Below are 16,694 nucleotides of genomic sequence, written 5' to 3'. Positions count from 1 at the left end.
CCGGCCCCGCGGCCCCGTTGCACAGGGGGGCTGTCGCCATCAGCCTAACTGGCCGCCCGCACAGCTGAAGCCCCTCGGGAACGGGGGAGGCCATGGCCGGCAGCCCCCTCGGGGACAGCTGGGGTCGTCCGGGCAACGGGGGTGTCCCAGCACTTGCCAAAAGCTGAAGGGAGGGCCCTGGTTGCACAGAAAGGAGAGGACAGGGATAGATTCTTACAGGGATGAGAGAACAAGTGGAGAGCTCTGGGATGCGGTACGGTAAAGAAAAAACATCAGGGGATGATGGCGCAAACAGAGGACTCCCTGGGGCACACAGAGAGGAAAACAGATAACCCCAGAGCACATAAAAAAAATCACCAGGAAAACTCCAGGATGGGAGAAGGCTACAGAGAAGTCTTGGTGGCACACTGCAAGACACACACAGAGCCTGGGGGCATGCAGAAAGGGGCGTGGACGGCTTGAGGTGCATCCAAGCACAAACAAAAAGCCTCGATGCCTACCCAAGGGGCCGTGATGCCTGCTGTGGGGCTTGGGGTGGCTGGCAGGCTGTTGTCTGCAAGCACCCCTGGCTCAATGCGAACCCCAGCTCCCAGCACCACTCATGCTGGCCTGGCCTTCGACCCCGTATGTACCCAGGTCATCTTGGGGTGCTGAGAGCAAACCCAGGAGCAGCCTAGGGACCGCAAGCATCCATGGCAATGCAAGGGAAATCCCTTGCAGCCCTGTGAGTAGCACTGAGGTTCCCCAGGGACACTAAAGGGGTCTGAGAGGCCTTGGGACCTGCCTGATGCCTCACCCCCAGCGTGTCACCTCCTCTCCTGGACACTGTGACAGCCACTTAACAAGTGCAAAGGGACTGCAGGCACAGCCATGAGTGCAAAGAAGAAAGCAATCATTTGTTAATTAAGGCACATAAGTCCTGGGAATGAGTCTGCTATGGGGCTCAGTGCCTATACAGTCCCCCTTCCCCTTGGGCACCTCAGCAGTCATTACTGGAGCAGTGCTTGTCAGTCCGGTGGGGAATGGTTGGTGCCTGTGACAATGGGCTGCAGGGCAGGGAGGAAGGAAGGAAAAAGGACTGGGGAGTGGGACAGGTGGATAAAGAGAAAAAGAGATGAACAGGAGAAGGACAGTGGGATACAGAAAGGAAAAGCAGTAACACAAAGCATGTGTTACATGCATCTACAGCAGGGTAGAGAAAAAGGACAGGAAGAAGCACAGAAGGAGAGAGAAAGAGGGACCAGGAGCAGGACAGAGATGGAGAAAGAAAAAATAGTGACGGGCAGCAGGACAGGCAGATGGAGAAAGCTGGAGGAATAGAGATAGAGAGAACGACGTGGTGGGGAGTATCCTCTGGTCCCGCAGCAAAGTGGGAACGCAGGAATGTCCTGGTGCTCCTGGGCCACGTCATGGAGGGACACGGGGCCCTGATACGGCAGAGATCCAGCCCAGCGCTGGGAAAGGCAGGTGAATGGGCCATTTTGGGTCATGGCCCCATCCCAGAGCCCATTCCCTGAGCAGGAGGACCACTGGGCCCAGGGTCAGCCAAGCAGGTTTCCCAGAGTGAGGCACTAGGTGTGCGGGCCCCAGCCGCTCACCCACAGTGGCTGGCAGCAGAGGACTGCCCTGGGCTCTCCCTGGAGGGAGAGAATAAATGAATAAATCCCGACTGTGCTCACGCAGCCTCTGGGAAGAAGCCAGATGTTGTTGGTGTTTCCTGATGGAAGTGGCATAGCCCAGCACAGGAGCTGAGAGTTTTCCTGTCTTGACCTGAGAAACATTTTCCTTCTTTGACCACAGTTTCCAACCAAGAGTTTAAGGCAGATCCACTGTGACATCCAAATGATACCAAAGTCTGTGAAAAATTTAAACAGGACACCGGAGATGTTGCTTCTACCTCTTCTCTGCTAAAATCCACTGTTCTCATGAGACCCAGGGTAGTGATGCTGTCTCATGTTGTTTGCCTTTGCTTTTCTAAAAAGATGGGGCCAAAAAATCACAACGGTTGAAACAGAACAAAGTGCAGGCACAGCCTGTGATTACTTTTACAGCTTGAACACTAATTTTTACTCGAGTCCTTAATTTTCTAGCAGCAGGACATGACACTCAGCTGCAGGGCCCCCCACCCCCTTGTGCCACGGTGCTGTGCCAGCTCTTACAGACTAGCTCCCCTGCATGCCTGGACAGCATGGTGATGGGGGCTGGGATGACACACACTGCCCTGAACACATGGCAGCTCTTAGGGGACTTCCAGCCCTCTCTGGGCACCACTCAGCCCCACCTGAGCACCCGAAGAGCCCCAGCCCCACTCCCTTCCTCTGTACTAACCCAGGCTAGGGAAAGGAGCGTTTCCCTCTCGCCCACCTCTACAAGGATAGAGGTTGGGAGGCAATGTGACTTGAACTCTCCTCTGGCTTCGTCTCTTAGCAGGGGACTAGGTGACTGTCCCAAAATTTACACGCAAGAAAATAATGCGGGGGGGAGGGCTTAAAATTTAAGCTCCACTTTTCTCCACTTTTCTTTTACCCAGTTCTCCCAGGATGTTCATCTTATGCAAATTTTCTCAGCCTGTGATAATAGGTGAAAGAAGTGCAAAAAGAAACGTATTACACCAGCTATGGCTGGGAATAACTGATAAGCAAAAAAGGAGGGTATCAGTGAACATTGAAACATAGCTTAATTTTTTTTGTAAATGAAAGGCAAGATGGCACAAGCACCTTGCACAAGATATTGCTAAGTTTTTTTTCCCCCTGAAAAGCAGTGGTCCCTGGAGGTAGAAAGGCTGAACTGCTGGGGCTAGGGGCCATCAGCTCTTTCTTGAGCGCTGTTGTTTACCTTGGCTATTCCTATGTAGAAATTGGATTAAGAAATGATCATCACACAGTAATCCTAAGGTGGGGGTTTCTGGTTTCTTGGGGTGGGAGGGAAGGAGGAAGGGTAGTTAATATTCAGAAAACCTCAGTGACTTTAACATGTTCCAGTTTTGGCATGCTGAATTTGAATGGGAGACCGGAGAACCCAAGTTTCCCAGCTTGTGCATAGCCTGGCCTTTGAGTCGTGACACCTTAGAGTACCTCGCTGTTGGTATTTAAGATACCAGCTGCCCCAAGATTGTCATTTCAACAAAGTCATGTCACTGTCCTAGCTCAACCAGGGACCTGCTTGTCAGACACGTGAAAAAACTAAGCTGACAGCCAATAGGCTTCAAACCACAGGAATATCTAGGACAGCTTTAAAACATTAACCGACACCATCAAGACCTAAAATCCATTAGAATGGCCTTTATCTCATGCATAGGAAACAGCTTTCACACTCTATTTAGGAATCATAATTACAGTCTTGTACTCAACATAGAATCCAAATTAGTTTTAGAGCAAGATAAGTTGGTTCTGTTTGTGGCATTCTGTGTGGATCTGGTCACATTGCTGGAAAAGCTGACTGCCACTGACCTGAAGAAGCAACAAGTCCAGCTTCCTAACTCCTGATATAAAACCAGTCTCTTCTTTAAACTGATGAGGACTATTTTAGCATTTGGTTCAAGGACAACTAGAGCAACCATATGAACAGAGAAAACTGCAAACTAACTCCACATGCAAAAAAAGTGATGACAGCATGAAAAAAGTACCATTTAAGTACCAGTATGAGAGAAGTATCAAACTTAAGTATCAAACGTCTGGATTGTCATGGTGACTTTTTTGGTCTTTGTCTCCCTTGTCTGTCTTGATAAAATCAGGGGATAAGAAAGTGCTATTAAATCCTACTTCAAGTGTAGAGCAGAAATTAGGTCCAAAGCCCCACAGGTATTTGAGGATCCAGATGACTTGTGAACCCCATGAGAATTAGGCACTTCTATGTCTTTTGAGATCTGTCCAAGAAAAGCAGATCAGCCTGGCCAGATAGAGCTGCTGGGGAGCACGGTTTGACATCATGTCTCCTGGATCCCAAATGACTGTCCTCATCCCTAACATTGTAACATTGGTCCATTGCTTGATGAGGTTGGTCACCTCACAAATATGGACACAGACAAAGCAGAGACATTTAATGCCTTCTTTGCCTCTCTTTAACACCGATGATGGGCCCTGGGACCCCTGGAGCCCTGTGTTGGAAGACCATGACTGGGGGGATGATAAACTCCCAGCCGACTCCAAACTTGTTCGAGACTTGCTGCTCCAGCTGGATGCACATAAGTCTATGGGGCCTGATGGGATTCATCCCAGAGTACTGAAAGAGCTCTCCAAGTTCAGGGAGTGTCTGGACAACGTGCTTAGTCATATGGTTTAGTTTTATGTAGTCCTGCGAGGAGCAGGGAGTTGGACTTGATGATCCTTATGGGTCCCTTCCAACTTGAGATATCCTATGATCCACCTTTCTGCCTCTCACTCAGAAACAAGACAAAACCAAAGTTCAGCCTGAAACCCCAAGCTAACAGGTTTGTTTTACCTTTAGAGAGGACCTATTTGCTGCCCAGTATCTCTGCTTTATTTGATATAATGCTACGTACCATGACCCTCTGTGAGAGACTGAAAGAGTTAATGTATGTCTCAAACATTATGGCAAAGCAGGTTTCGGTCTGCATGGCAATCTCTCTCTCCCCCCCTCTCCCTCTCCCTCTCCTTCTCCCCCCCCTCCCCCTTCCTTTTCTTCTCATAAATGCCTCAATAGAATCCACTCTGTCTATTATTACGCTTTGCAAGTTTAAGTTGCTTGTGCCATAAATAAAGCGTTTAATTGATCGCCTGGTGTCGTTTCACCTTAATTTAGCCCAAGAGAATCATGAAACCGCTACAACCCCCCGAGTCACCCAGTCTGGGTTGAAACACCCTCCCACTGCACAGCAGAGGGAACATTTTCCTGCTCTGAAACTGAAGGAAAGTGAAGAATTCCTGAAATCCCAAGGGAGGACAGAAAATAAATTACATTCAGCAGTTTATGGTTATAAAATTTGCAAGGCAACCTTAGTTTTGGTTAAAGGGAAATGTGTTCTCAAGCCAAAACCTAGGTGGAAATCCAAAGAGCCACATCCTCTCAAGACACTCGACCGCATGACACTTGAATCAATTCAGTTTCAGCTACAAGAAAGCTTAGTAACCTCTACTCCCTGCTCCTGACCTTATGCAAAGATGGAAACAAAAGAATCTGTACAGGGCATAAATGCAGCTAACTGGTATCTAATGTCACAAATCGTTGGCCCCTTACCAACCAAAATGTTTATAATGAAAATGGGATTTTAGTGATAAAACAGCTTCCTCTTTGCAGCACTCCTAGGGACACCATGTTGCTTGGAGCATTAGGTATCAAGAAACTATACAATAAAAGAAAAAAACCAAACTTACAATAACATGTTGAAAGGACACTGATTTTGTCAAGTTCCCCTACAATGATTTAAAAACAAAATAAAAACTACAACAAACCCCTCTTCCTGCTTTTAATGGAGAATATGGAGGTGCTTTAAATGCAGAGTAGTATCACAGACAGGTGTAAGAGGAGTCCAGAATTTGGAAAAGGCAAACAGGGCTGTCAAAACAGCCCAAGCTGAGTGCTTAAATAAGCTTTTTTAGCTGACAACCTGGGCAAGAGGATGGAGCGCATGCTCAGCAAGCCTGCAGACCCTACCAGTCTGGGCAGGCGGAGGATATGGTACAGAGCAGAGCCGCTTCTCAGAGGCTGGAGAAATGGGCTGGACAGGAAGGTCTATGATTCTATGGTTCTTCTATGAAGTGAGACACAGGCAAATACAGTATTTTGCCCCTAGGACGGACTAACCCCATGCAGCGGCGTAGGCCAGCCAACTGGCTGGCCAGCTGCCTAGGGAACAGCTTTGCAAATATGGACTGGGGGTCCTGGTGGGCAATGAGTCCAAGACAGTGCAACCAACTGCACACTGGGCTTATTCACATGAGTGTAAGCAGCAGGTGGAGGGAAGTGATCATTCCCCTTTAGTCAGCTGTTTCCTTGATTATATTTTTCTGGGGCCAAAGGCATTGGAGGAGGGCAAAGCAGCCACAGGCTCCAAGCATGGCTTGCTTGTTGGTGGAGATAGTGCCCATACCACTAGGGACAGGTGACCCAAGCCAGGTTACAGGACGTTGCTGTGCAAGCTCCCCTTCACTTGGGACACACACTGGGGCAGACCATAAGAAGACCAACACACAGTTAAGTTCCACTTGCAACACCATTAATTAACCGCAATTTATTAACCTGTCAGTCAACACGACTTCCAACTCTGACAACAAAATGTGAATGCCCAACTGCACCACAGCCTGAACAGAGGCACCTGCTGCGCTGGGGGAAGGCTGGAGCGCAGAGACCCAGGCTGTGCCTTGATGCTCACCACCTCAGTGCTTTCTGCTTCAGTTTCCCCTGGTGACTTCACCTGTGAGGCTCTGGGAAGCCAGGTGCCACCAGCTGGGGGAGAGAACGGTAAGAAAACTGAGCGAAGCACTCCTCTTTCCCATCTGTCTGGGGGAGGACAGGTGCCCTTCCCCTCCCAGCACAGGCTCCAGAGCAGAGAGCACTTCAAAGGCAGTCACTGGCACCCTCAGGACAGAGGCCAGCTCAGCAGGGATTGTGCAGTGCACCCCATCACAATCCTGGGCACAGGGGAGGCCCCAAATTCCACACTCTTTCCGCAGACAGCCAACCTGGACAGCACGAGGGGAAGATAAAGGCAGCCTTGCTCTACCCAGGATGAGAGAGGGTCTGTCTAGATGTGTAATACAACACAGCTTGGCAGCTTTCTCTTCTCAGCTCACCAAACCGGTCTGAAAAGGCACTTCACTCCCCATCCCATGAGGGAGGATACACTTGGGAAAAACCTTTAAAAGTGGATTTTTAGAAGAGGTTCAACAGAAAGCAGAGACTGCAGCACCATGGCAGCACTCCTCCCTGGCAGAGGTCTCCATCCATGTGTTAAGATCAGCACTGAGATATCCTATGCAGGAAACACTCCCATGGCCCCAGGCAGCAGCCGATATCTAAGACAAGTCAGAGGCCATGGTATCTGCAATGGCTCAGGTTCAGGCAGACAAGGCCTCCTGCACCATCTTCCCCGCCCGAGCTGAGGATCCAGATTGCAGTTGCCCAGCAAGAGGGCTGTTGGGATGCAGTCGGCAGAAACGCCCTAGCGTCCAGATGGGGAAGACATTGCGGTACGCAGTGTAACTGATGGCACACGACTTGTTGAATACCCCAGCAATATTCTCCTGAGAGAGAGACAGAGAGCAAGATGGTATGGGTGACAGGGGACCACAGTGTGTCCAGGATGCGGTGCTGAGCTCACTGCCTTCCTGAAGTCCCCCACCAAAAGCCACACGTTGCTTCCTTTCCAGGTAAAGGAAAGCACACCATTGCAATGGCTGCACAATGCCCAGGACATCTGCAAAACCAGGGAACCCCTTGGAAAGACTAGAGGAAAGATGTACCTGAGGCCAGTCCCCGTTGGGCAGCTGCTTATCAATCAACGCTTTGATGCCTCTTTCCAGCACATCAATGTCAGGGTACCTGGAAAGCATGAGGGAGATGTGAGCACTCTTATCCAAACTGCCTGCAAACCCCCATCCATGTGCTTAGGGAACTCAACCACCTCCAGGCTGCCCTGAGCTTCTACCAGGCATGCTGAGTGCTTTGGGAAGGCCCCTCACAACCCTAGGACACCAGACATTATGAATACGGCAACCTTTTCCCAGGCTGGAGGCCTGTGGTTGTGATCCAGACAGACCGTTGCTTTGCACTGGCTCCCCCTCGCCTGGCATTATGAGCCTCGCTGGCCTGTGGTGCTCTGCACTGGCCAGTCCCTCATTGCAGGAGGCTCCTGACCAATGAGGTCATGAACAAACATGGTTGGGTGCGTGGCCCACACCAACCAGGCCCAGGGGCCGTGCCAGGCCTGCCACACAACCCAGCCTGCATTTCCCATCTCACTGAGCACTCAGGGCCAGGTGGTGCCTGAAGAGGTGAGGGCTGCTCCTACCTGACAGCCATGAGTCCCAGCAGGGCCCAACATGTGTTGTGGATCTGCGACATGGCACTCTGCACATACATGCGCTGCTCACATGACTCAAAGTCCTCTCCCCATCCACCATCTGCCATCTGCTTGGAGAGGAGGAACTGGCAGGCCTGGGCCACCTCTCGGCATGCAGCCCTGCAAGGATGGGGCAGAGAATCAGACAAGGCTGGGGACAGGGAACATTTGCATGCCCATGTTTCCCAGCTGCAAACAGGAGCTGTGCTCTGCCCTGCCCACAGCCAGAGCTGCCCCGATAGTTTGAGGCTCAGGTAGCGAGTGCCCTGGTCATATCACAGGCACAGGGTTTGGGAGGAGCAGTACCTGAGGCAGGAGAGCCCATGCACAGCCAGGGCATCCACCCAGCCCCACCACGGAGTCTTGCCCTGGCCCAAGAGGTAGGTAGGGGCAGGGGAACCAGACAGCCCCTTCTCACCCATCGCGGTATGTGTGCTGCATACTGGCGAACGCCTCCAGACCAAACCAGGTGCCATAGGTGAAACAAACCCCCCAGCTCCTAGGAGGAAGGGGAGAGCGGTACTGTCAGGGGTGCAAGGCTCCAGGTAGAGGCAGGCTGTGACACGGCCGTGTTCACAGCAAGAGCAGAGCCAGGCACAGAGCTGCAGCCTGCCTGCCCCTATGGCACAACCATGCCCAGTCCCACCAGCACCTGCTCCCAGCTCACTCAGGCGTCAGCAGACACTTGGACCAGAGGAGCTGGAGCCACGCTAGCCCCTATGGGTTGTCTGGGTCTTGTGCAATGCACAAGGTGCCTGCTCCGCCTGGGCTGGTGGGAGAGGAAAGGAGAGCAAAGCACAGGAGCTACAGGAGAATCAGCCCCTACTTGCCCTTCCCACAGATCCTGCCAGCCAGGAATGTTTGCCATCAGGGTCCCTCTCACAGGCAGCCAGGTGAAAACTGGGCACCAGGAACACTGCTTACCCTTCCCATGACCCATCGGCTCGCTGCTTCTTGCGACAGAAGTCCAGGCCCTTCTGCAGAGTCTCTCTGGTCAGGAAAAAGATACCCGCTTCAGAAGCAGCTCAAACTCAGAGGCTGCTTCATCAGGGGCATCCATCAGTCCCTCTGAGGCTTTGATGTGTCCCATTATTAGAGCACTCAAGAGGCAAAAGCATGCAGACAGGCAGTCACGTTGTTCAGGATCTCAGAGTCAAATTGTGCACCAGTTCGGTGCTTTTCTGCCTCATGCCGGCATGCAAGCAGGGGACCCAGCCTACAACTGGCTGCAAGATCAGGGCAACTGCTAAGTCAAGAGGCAGGCAGATCTCCACCAATTTCCCCCAGCCTGATCCCAAACAGCCTATGCCCTGCTCCTCGAGAGAGGCTGGGCCCCAGCCTCTTGGGCAGGGCTCTGGTTTGGAGAAGTCACCAGCATCCCAGCTGTGTGCACACCAAGGGCCACCGCAGGGGCTGCTCCACACCAATGCAAAGGTCCAGGCAAGACCCCTGACAAGGCTCAGCAGAGGCTGTGCCAACAGAGGCCAGGAAAGGCAGCATGGGACATTGCGGCCTGTCTTCTCCCCTACCTGACTCTCATCTCAGTGCCTCACCTGATCTCTGGGGCTCTGTGCTCAGGGAACCTGTCATGGAAGTGTCTCAGTGCCTGCATGACAGCCGATGTGCACTCCACGTAGGTGTAGTCAATCATGATGTCGCCTGCCAGCAGGTGAAGGATATCAGTGCAACAGCCCCTCCACTGGGGAGCCTCCGAGCCACACACTGCCAACCTCTTCCTTGGACCCAGGGTACGCTTATCCCACAGAGGGACCTGGGGTAAAGCCAGGCACCCACTGGGCATGGCGAGGCTAGTCCACTGTGTCCCTTCACAGTGGACAGGATGAACAGCCCCACACAGCTCCCCTTACCAAACACCTCCGAGGGGTTCAGCAGCTCCAGTAAGTGGCCTCCTCGCTTGGTTTCATATGTGGCAAAGCCTCCATCCAAGTTCCTCAGGCTCAGCAACTGTCCAGACAAGCAGAGAGAGGGGTTGGGACTGGCTCACAGGCAGTACCATCCCAGTCTGGCCCCAAGCCAGGTGTGAGGACAAAGTCAGACCCACAAGTCCATGGGGTTGGCAAACCCAGGTCTCAAACCACATTGACAGGTAGGCCCAATCTGGACCATCACATTACATTACGTCACATATGTAGCTCCGTATCACAGTAAAGATGGTGTTGCCATACCAGGCAACAGGCCTTCTACTAGCTTAGTAATACCAGATCTAACAACTCATCAGGCCTTGACTTCTCTTATTTTAGCTCGGTTTAGCTGCCCGCATTTCCCTTGGCCCTAATTTTTGCAGCACTTACTTACCACATTCACAGCATCAAAGAGGCGCTCAGGGGGGACAAGCTTGGCTATGAAGGGGCACTTTTCCTGCAGCAGCATAACTGACTTCAGTCCCTCTGCTGTGCAGTCTGCCACAATCCAGCCACAGTCTCGGGTGCTGAAGGGGAAGCCACCCTGGAAAGGGGTGGGGAGGGCTCAGCACCTTCCCCTGACCTGTTCTGTTCTTGTAAGGGGGGGGAGGTACTGCCCCTCATTCCCATCCCTTCTGCCCAAATCCCTGCCCTGTTCGTGCGTCCTTCAGAGACCAGTTCCAGCCATCATACCTTGTTCATATGGCGATAATATTTCTGGTAGTCGGGTGGGTTCTCTGGGATCTGCAGAAGACAAGAAACAAGTGAGGGCAGGCTGGAGGTGCCTGGCTGCAGGACCATAGGCTGAAACCATTGCAGATGCAGGACCGTGTGGGACTGGGCACCACCTGCCCTTTACTGAGGGAGGCAGACAGGGGAAGAGGTCAGATCTGGAGCAGGGAGTGCTGAAGAGAAATCACATTTTGGCCTGGTTTCAGCAAGTGTTGCTGAAGTCGCCTCTTTGGGTGCTTTCCTGCCAGGGAGCCATCTGCTTTCAATGCTCCCATTGGCAGCACCATGGGCAAGACCTATGACTGCATTTGCACCAAGCTGCTGGTGACGGTGACCCCCACCTTGAGCCACTGGCCTGGCTAGCAGGAGCTGAGCTCATGCAGTCACTAGCCAAGGAGTCTGGGTTTCCCAGAAGGGTGCCTCAAATGTGTGGGCACCAGACAGGATGAAGGGCAAAGTAGCCCAAGCTCTCACTTTTCCAGCCTCTCTTAGCCCAGGCAGCCAACCCAAACATCCTTGGGCCTGGCCAAGGTCTTCTCCAAGCTGCAAAGATGGCTCCCAGCAACAGCGAGCAGAAAACAAGAGGCTGTCCCTAGGACTTTGCTAGTCCAGCCCTTCAGAAGGCAACAGACACATCCAACAGGGCTCTGACAAGCAGCCAAGTCTGCATAGCCAGCATGTGAGAGACACCACCAACTGGCTCCGCTCACCTGGGTGAATCGGAGGAACTCATAGGCATTTTGGAGGCAGGACGTGAATTCAGGCATCTTCTGGGCTTCTGCCTAGAAACAGAGGTGCACAGTCAGCAGTCAGCAAGGAGTTGTGGCTACCAAACATGCCCTCTCAGGAAGAAGAGGATATGCTGGGACCTTGCTGACCTGCTGATTTAGGTGCCATTAATGCCTGTCCCTTCATATAGCCCTTTCTGTAGGTTTGCATTCATACTTTGCTTACTGTTTCCATTACAAACCTCTACAGTGAGAACTGAACCAACAACTGTTGCCGGCATCGCTGAGAGAGATATTTGCATGATCAGGTTAGGGGCTTACCAGGGCAATCACACCACCCTCCAAAAAGCATGCCTACCATAGCTGTCTCTGCCCCAATGCAGTAAAGCAGGAGACCTGGATGTTGTTCCTGCCAAATGGCAATGCTCTGGGGCCAAGCAGAGCAAGGAGGAAGGGCCAGGGTTTTACCACAAGACTGCAGCAACTGGGAAGTCTAACCTGACCCACTCGGCCGGCGCTGTGGCCTCCTGCTTCAAAAGCAGCTGGCAAAGTTGGGCTGCACCAGCTGTGCTGGGCACCCTGCCTACCACGGCTGAGGTAGGCTCTGACAAGACGTGTGTTTGCCTGGCTCAATCATACAATGCAATGCCAGAATTGGCACAGCAGACCTCTGAGGGGATGCACAGTAGGAGCTGCTGGTATTCAGGGACGCGCCAGGAGAGACCATTTTCCCAAGGCAGTATGTAGCACTGAGAGGTGCATTACCTCCAAGAAGGCTTGGATGGCAAAGGTAGTATCCCAGAGCTGGGATCCGTTTGTGCCCTGAAGAGAGAAAGTAGATAGTGAGGAGCAGATGCTGGCAGCAGCCTGACCTAGCTGTGGGTTCTATGGCACAGCATATCCCTCCTGCATTACCTCCACTAGCTCCCTCCACCCTGCGTCTCAGTTTTATGTCACCCAGCATCATGGCTGATGTGCTGGCACAGAGGGGACAGATGCAGCAGCTCAGGGACAGCAAGGGGATAGGAAATGAGACAGCTGCTTCAGCCTGCTCTGTGCACAGCTAAGACAGGAGAGGTGGCTAGCGATAAGGAGCAGAGGGACACAACGACTATGAGAGAAGCACAGCTCAGTCCACATGCAGTATCAGGGGCCTGTTTTTCTCCTTCCCTTCTCCCAGGACCCATGAGGATGAAGGGGATGGAGGCCTAGAGCTGCCCCCTCAGCTCACAGCCACAGAGAGGCAAACTAGCAGGATGGACACTACTCACTCCTGGCACACCCAGGGGAAGCGGCAGTGAGACAGACAAGGCCACCAGGCACCAAAGGCGAGATGCCAGGAGCTCAGGCCCAGGGTGAACAAGCTATCCCATTATTCCGTGGGCTGCCCCAGCACCCCAGGGTCCCTCTCAGTCACAGTTGAATTCCTACAGCACTTCACCTGCATCTTCATGCCGTCGAGGCCCAGCCTGTGGGAGGAGAGAGCACAGTGCTGCAATGCAGGCACAGCAAGAGTGCCAGGAAGTGGGTTGGGAGCCATGGTGTGCTCACTCCACAGGAATCAGAGCCCTACACTGTGCCAAGTGGGCCACGCTCAGCCCTTACCAGAGATAGTCGGGGATCCTGGAAACATGCTCCTGAAAAGCTGGGGAGTTCTTCCCATCCACGAACCAGCGTACCAGCATATTGATGGTCTTGGAAATCTGCCGAGAGCAGCACTGTCACTGCTCTGGATACAGCTTTTTCGAGCCCCAGAGACATATATCCCTCCGACCCAGCATAAAGCCACCTAGAGGTGGTCCTGGGCTTAATCCTGACTTCTCCATCTGTGGCATCACTCAGCATAGCTGAGTTAGTGGGGCAGGTGCCATGAGATTACTCCAGAGCTTCCCCTCAGATCATTTCCCTGGACCACGAGGAGAGGTACCCCTCACCAGGGCCATAGCTGTCCCCATCCCCTCTGCATCTTCTGTGCCCTGTTAGCATTAAGCTCTTGAGCATTAGGAGCAGAAGTTGTGCCTGAGCAAGATCTGGTGATCTGTTGCAAAGGGCTGGAGGGCCACAAGCTGGTCCCTAAAGAGGAAGGGGCAAGATTTTTAAAGGATCGACAGTAAGTGTCCTACCGGCCCAATGCTGATGCACTTGGTGAATCTATCATCAGCTTTGATGTGGTCGTACAACTCTGTGATGGCTCGCTGCCGCAGGTGGGTGCTGTGGTGGGCTTCGTACACATTCATGATGGCTACAGGAGAAGAAAGAGACATGCAATGAAAAACCCACCCCATGCAGCCAGATTCACTTGCTGTGGCAGGCTGCACCACTGCTCATGTGACTAGTCAAGGAAAGCATGGGAACTGCTCTGCCCCAGGGTGGCCCGAGGACCTGGGCACAAGGCCCTGCTGCTCTCAGGGAGGGAGAAGCCCAAGGATCACACAATCCATGTCTCCATCCCAGCTCCAGGGCATACACTGGGAGCTGGCAGTAGACCCTAAAAAGCCCCCATGGTACAAAGCAGCTTCAGTTCCATCACCACCGGCAAGGGCCCTCCCGCCCCAACCAACACCGCACTCACCATAGGCAACCCCCAGCAGCCAGCTGTGTGGGGTGTACACATCACAGGCAGCCACGTTGTTCCTCTGGGCTGGCCAGTCTATGCTGGCGTAGTCTTGCACGTACAGCTCCTGGCACAAGACAACAAAGGGCATCAGCCTGGCAAGCTGGGAGCAAGCACCCAGAGGCAGCTTACTGCTGGAAGTTGGCTCCGCTGCCTGGACAGAGAGACTGTGCAGGTATGAGAGCTGTCACTTCGCAAGCCAGAGGCTGGCCTACAAGGACATGGCTGGCACAGGAGGTGGTCAGGGAGCAACGTATCCTTGTCGGGGAGCCCCACCAGGGTCAGCTCCTTACCTGCCGCAAGCTCCGTATGAGCTCGTCCTCTTCTGCTGACAGACGCTTGGCATAACAGTAGCTCATGGGGAGGTAAACCTGGCGGCAGTGACACCAGAGCCGGGACGGGTGGGCTGGGAACCATGTAGGAAGCAACCTGTTCGCAACAGAGAAGGTGCTACTGTGCGGAACAAGGAGGGCCAAGGACAGCACGGAGAGACAATGTGCTGGCAGGGGGATGCCCACAGCAGGACATGCCTTTCCCTATCCCCTGTACCAGGCCTGCTGCTGCTGGTACAGCTGCAAGAGAAAAGAAGGGAATATCCACACAGCCTGGCCCTGCTCAGATCCTCCCCAACAGGGCCAGCAGACAGTGCTCCTGGCCCAGCTGACACAGGGCAGGCAGGATACCGAGCTCAGAGAGGAGGGAGGGGAGAAGTCAGTTCAGGGGCACCTTTCTTCCCCAAGTGACTTTGAAGGCAGAGGCCCAGACTGACGGTTAAGTGCATCTGATGACAAAGTACCAGCAGCCCTTGGTGCTGTGCAGCCCCTGATTTCCCCCAGGGAAAATGTCATACACTTTCCCTCTCTGACACCCAGCGGTCCCCTGAGTAATCAGAGAGGGTACGAGCGAGGGTTAGAGCTGGCAGTCTTACATGTGGCTGTCCTGTCCTGCTAAGGCCCAATTCTGGCTGGCCACAAGACCAGAAGATACCGGTGGCACGCAGGGAGCACATGGATGTTATCAGGGACCCTGTGGGTAGAGCTAACAGGGCTGAGCTCTGGCATCTCCCTTCGGTGCAGTGTTCAGTGCTATCCACCCATGGGCTGGCCTTGCTGCTGGTCTCCCAGCTGACAAGCAGCCTGAGCACCCCCAGTTCCAGGCCATAGCTGGAGTTATCCCAGCAAACACCAGTGCCTGGGAGAGCTCTGGGTTGAGACTGGTGGCAGGACTGACAATACACCCTACCTCCACATCGAGAATGGCACATACCACATCTCTGGGAGAAGCGTGTTCATTCCCTCCCAGCTGTAAACATTCAAGACAGCCAGCCAAAACTTCCCCCAGGAAGGGATTCCCACAGCACCTCCTGCAAACAGTGATATCAGCTTTCAGGGTTAACGCTTTCTTCCCCATCGCAGGGTCCACTTCTCCCATGTTTGGGAGCATGCCACTCAGGCCGAGACACATGTCCCAAAAAAGGGCAAGCAGGCAATGGTACAAAAACGTAACACACTTTCCCATCATTAACTGAGAATGCGGGTGCCACCAAGGGCAAGCAAGAGCAACAGTTTCTCCACTACCTGGCAGCCCCCCATGTTCCACGCAGCCCTTGGGTCTGGCCAGACCTCTCTCACCAGCATACCAGCCCCACAGCTGCTGTGTTGGGCACAGTGGAGCTGACCTTTGCTGTGCAGGTTGACACGGGCCCGCACAATGTCAGGGTCGTCTGGTCCAAGCCCCAGGATCCTCAGGGCTATGTAGTTGAGTGCTGTGCCAAACACCGTCGATTTGTCTTCCACATGCCTGTCACACGCATACGCAGAGACAGCATAGCCATTAGCCAGCTATTAACATTAGCCAGACACAACCCACTGCACAGAGCTGTCTTTGTCGGGGCGAACTGGGATGCCAGGGGTGACTGTGGAAAAGGGGAGACCCAACTAACCCAGGGAGAAACACTGCTCTGCACTACCCTGTCACACATGATGCTTTGGGATATAGCGCCACAGAAGAGATGCAGCCAGACTTGATGCTCCAGCCATCTCTGTGGCAAAAGGTGTACCTGGAGTGCTACACAAGCAAGTCCAACCACTCAGAGGTATCACACTTACCAAGTCCCACTCCCCAAGCTGGACAAGAGGAAACAGCCTCAAGTTGCGCCAGCGGAAGTTTAGATTGGACATGAGGAAAAATTTCTTTACTGAAAGAGTGGTTAAACATTGGAACAAGCTGCCCAGGGAAGTGGTTGAGTCACCATCCCTGGAAGTATTCAAAAGACGTGTAGATGAGGCGCTTAGGGACATGGTTTAGTGGGCATGGTGGTGTTGGGTTGACGGTTGGACTCAATGATCTTAGAGGTCTTTTCCAACCTTAATGATTCTATGATTCTAAACCTGGGCAGATTTGACAGCAGCTCCAAGTGCTGGACCTTGGAGGTGCCATCACTAAAAGAAGCATCTTTGCTACTCACAAGCCCCAGCCTCCATCCGGGAGCTGCACAGACCGCAGGTAGCGCACCATCTCTTTCCGAAACCCCTCCGGCAGCTGGATCTTGACAGTGTGGCACGTGATGAGGAGACCTGGAAGACCAGACAGGGCGGCTCTTACACGAAGCCAAATGCAACACATTCACCCCTCTCAGGGAAGGTGCCCTGTGAGGCCTACCTGGCAGGAGGAAGAGG

The 16,694-nt window shown here is 53.2% G+C and overlaps 1 protein-coding gene across 1 annotated transcript; it reads right to left on the bottom strand.

Moving 5' to 3' along the window:
* Positions 1 to 6,932: 6,932 nt before the first annotated feature.
* Positions 6,933 to 16,688, bottom strand: LSS (lanosterol synthase (2,3-oxidosqualene-lanosterol cyclase)). The gene is made up of 20 exons (XM_009283149.2): positions 16,678 to 16,688; positions 16,484 to 16,592; positions 15,695 to 15,816; positions 15,283 to 15,379; positions 14,310 to 14,445; positions 13,975 to 14,083; positions 13,526 to 13,644; positions 13,008 to 13,105; positions 12,844 to 12,871; positions 12,168 to 12,224; positions 11,385 to 11,456; positions 10,636 to 10,686; positions 10,337 to 10,486; positions 9,889 to 9,985; positions 9,574 to 9,679; positions 8,945 to 9,010; positions 8,439 to 8,519; positions 7,970 to 8,140; positions 7,422 to 7,500; positions 6,933 to 7,202 (listed from the first exon to the last, which is right to left on the bottom strand). Exons 2-20 carry the CDS (start codon positions 16,531 to 16,533, stop codon positions 7,017 to 7,019), a joined length of 1,875 nt encoding a protein of 624 aa, XP_009281424.2. The 5' UTR covers positions 16,534 to 16,592; positions 16,678 to 16,688; the 3' UTR covers positions 6,933 to 7,016.
* Positions 16,689 to 16,694: the final 6 nt, after the last annotated feature.

This window comes from Aptenodytes forsteri, unplaced genomic scaffold, assembly GCF_000699145.1.
Source record: "Aptenodytes forsteri isolate BGI_AS27 unplaced genomic scaffold, ASM69914v1 Scaffold198, whole genome shotgun sequence".
Lineage (NCBI taxonomy): Eukaryota > Metazoa > Chordata > Aves > Sphenisciformes > Spheniscidae > Aptenodytes > Aptenodytes forsteri.
This window is presented reverse-complemented; position numbering and strand designations above follow the sequence as displayed.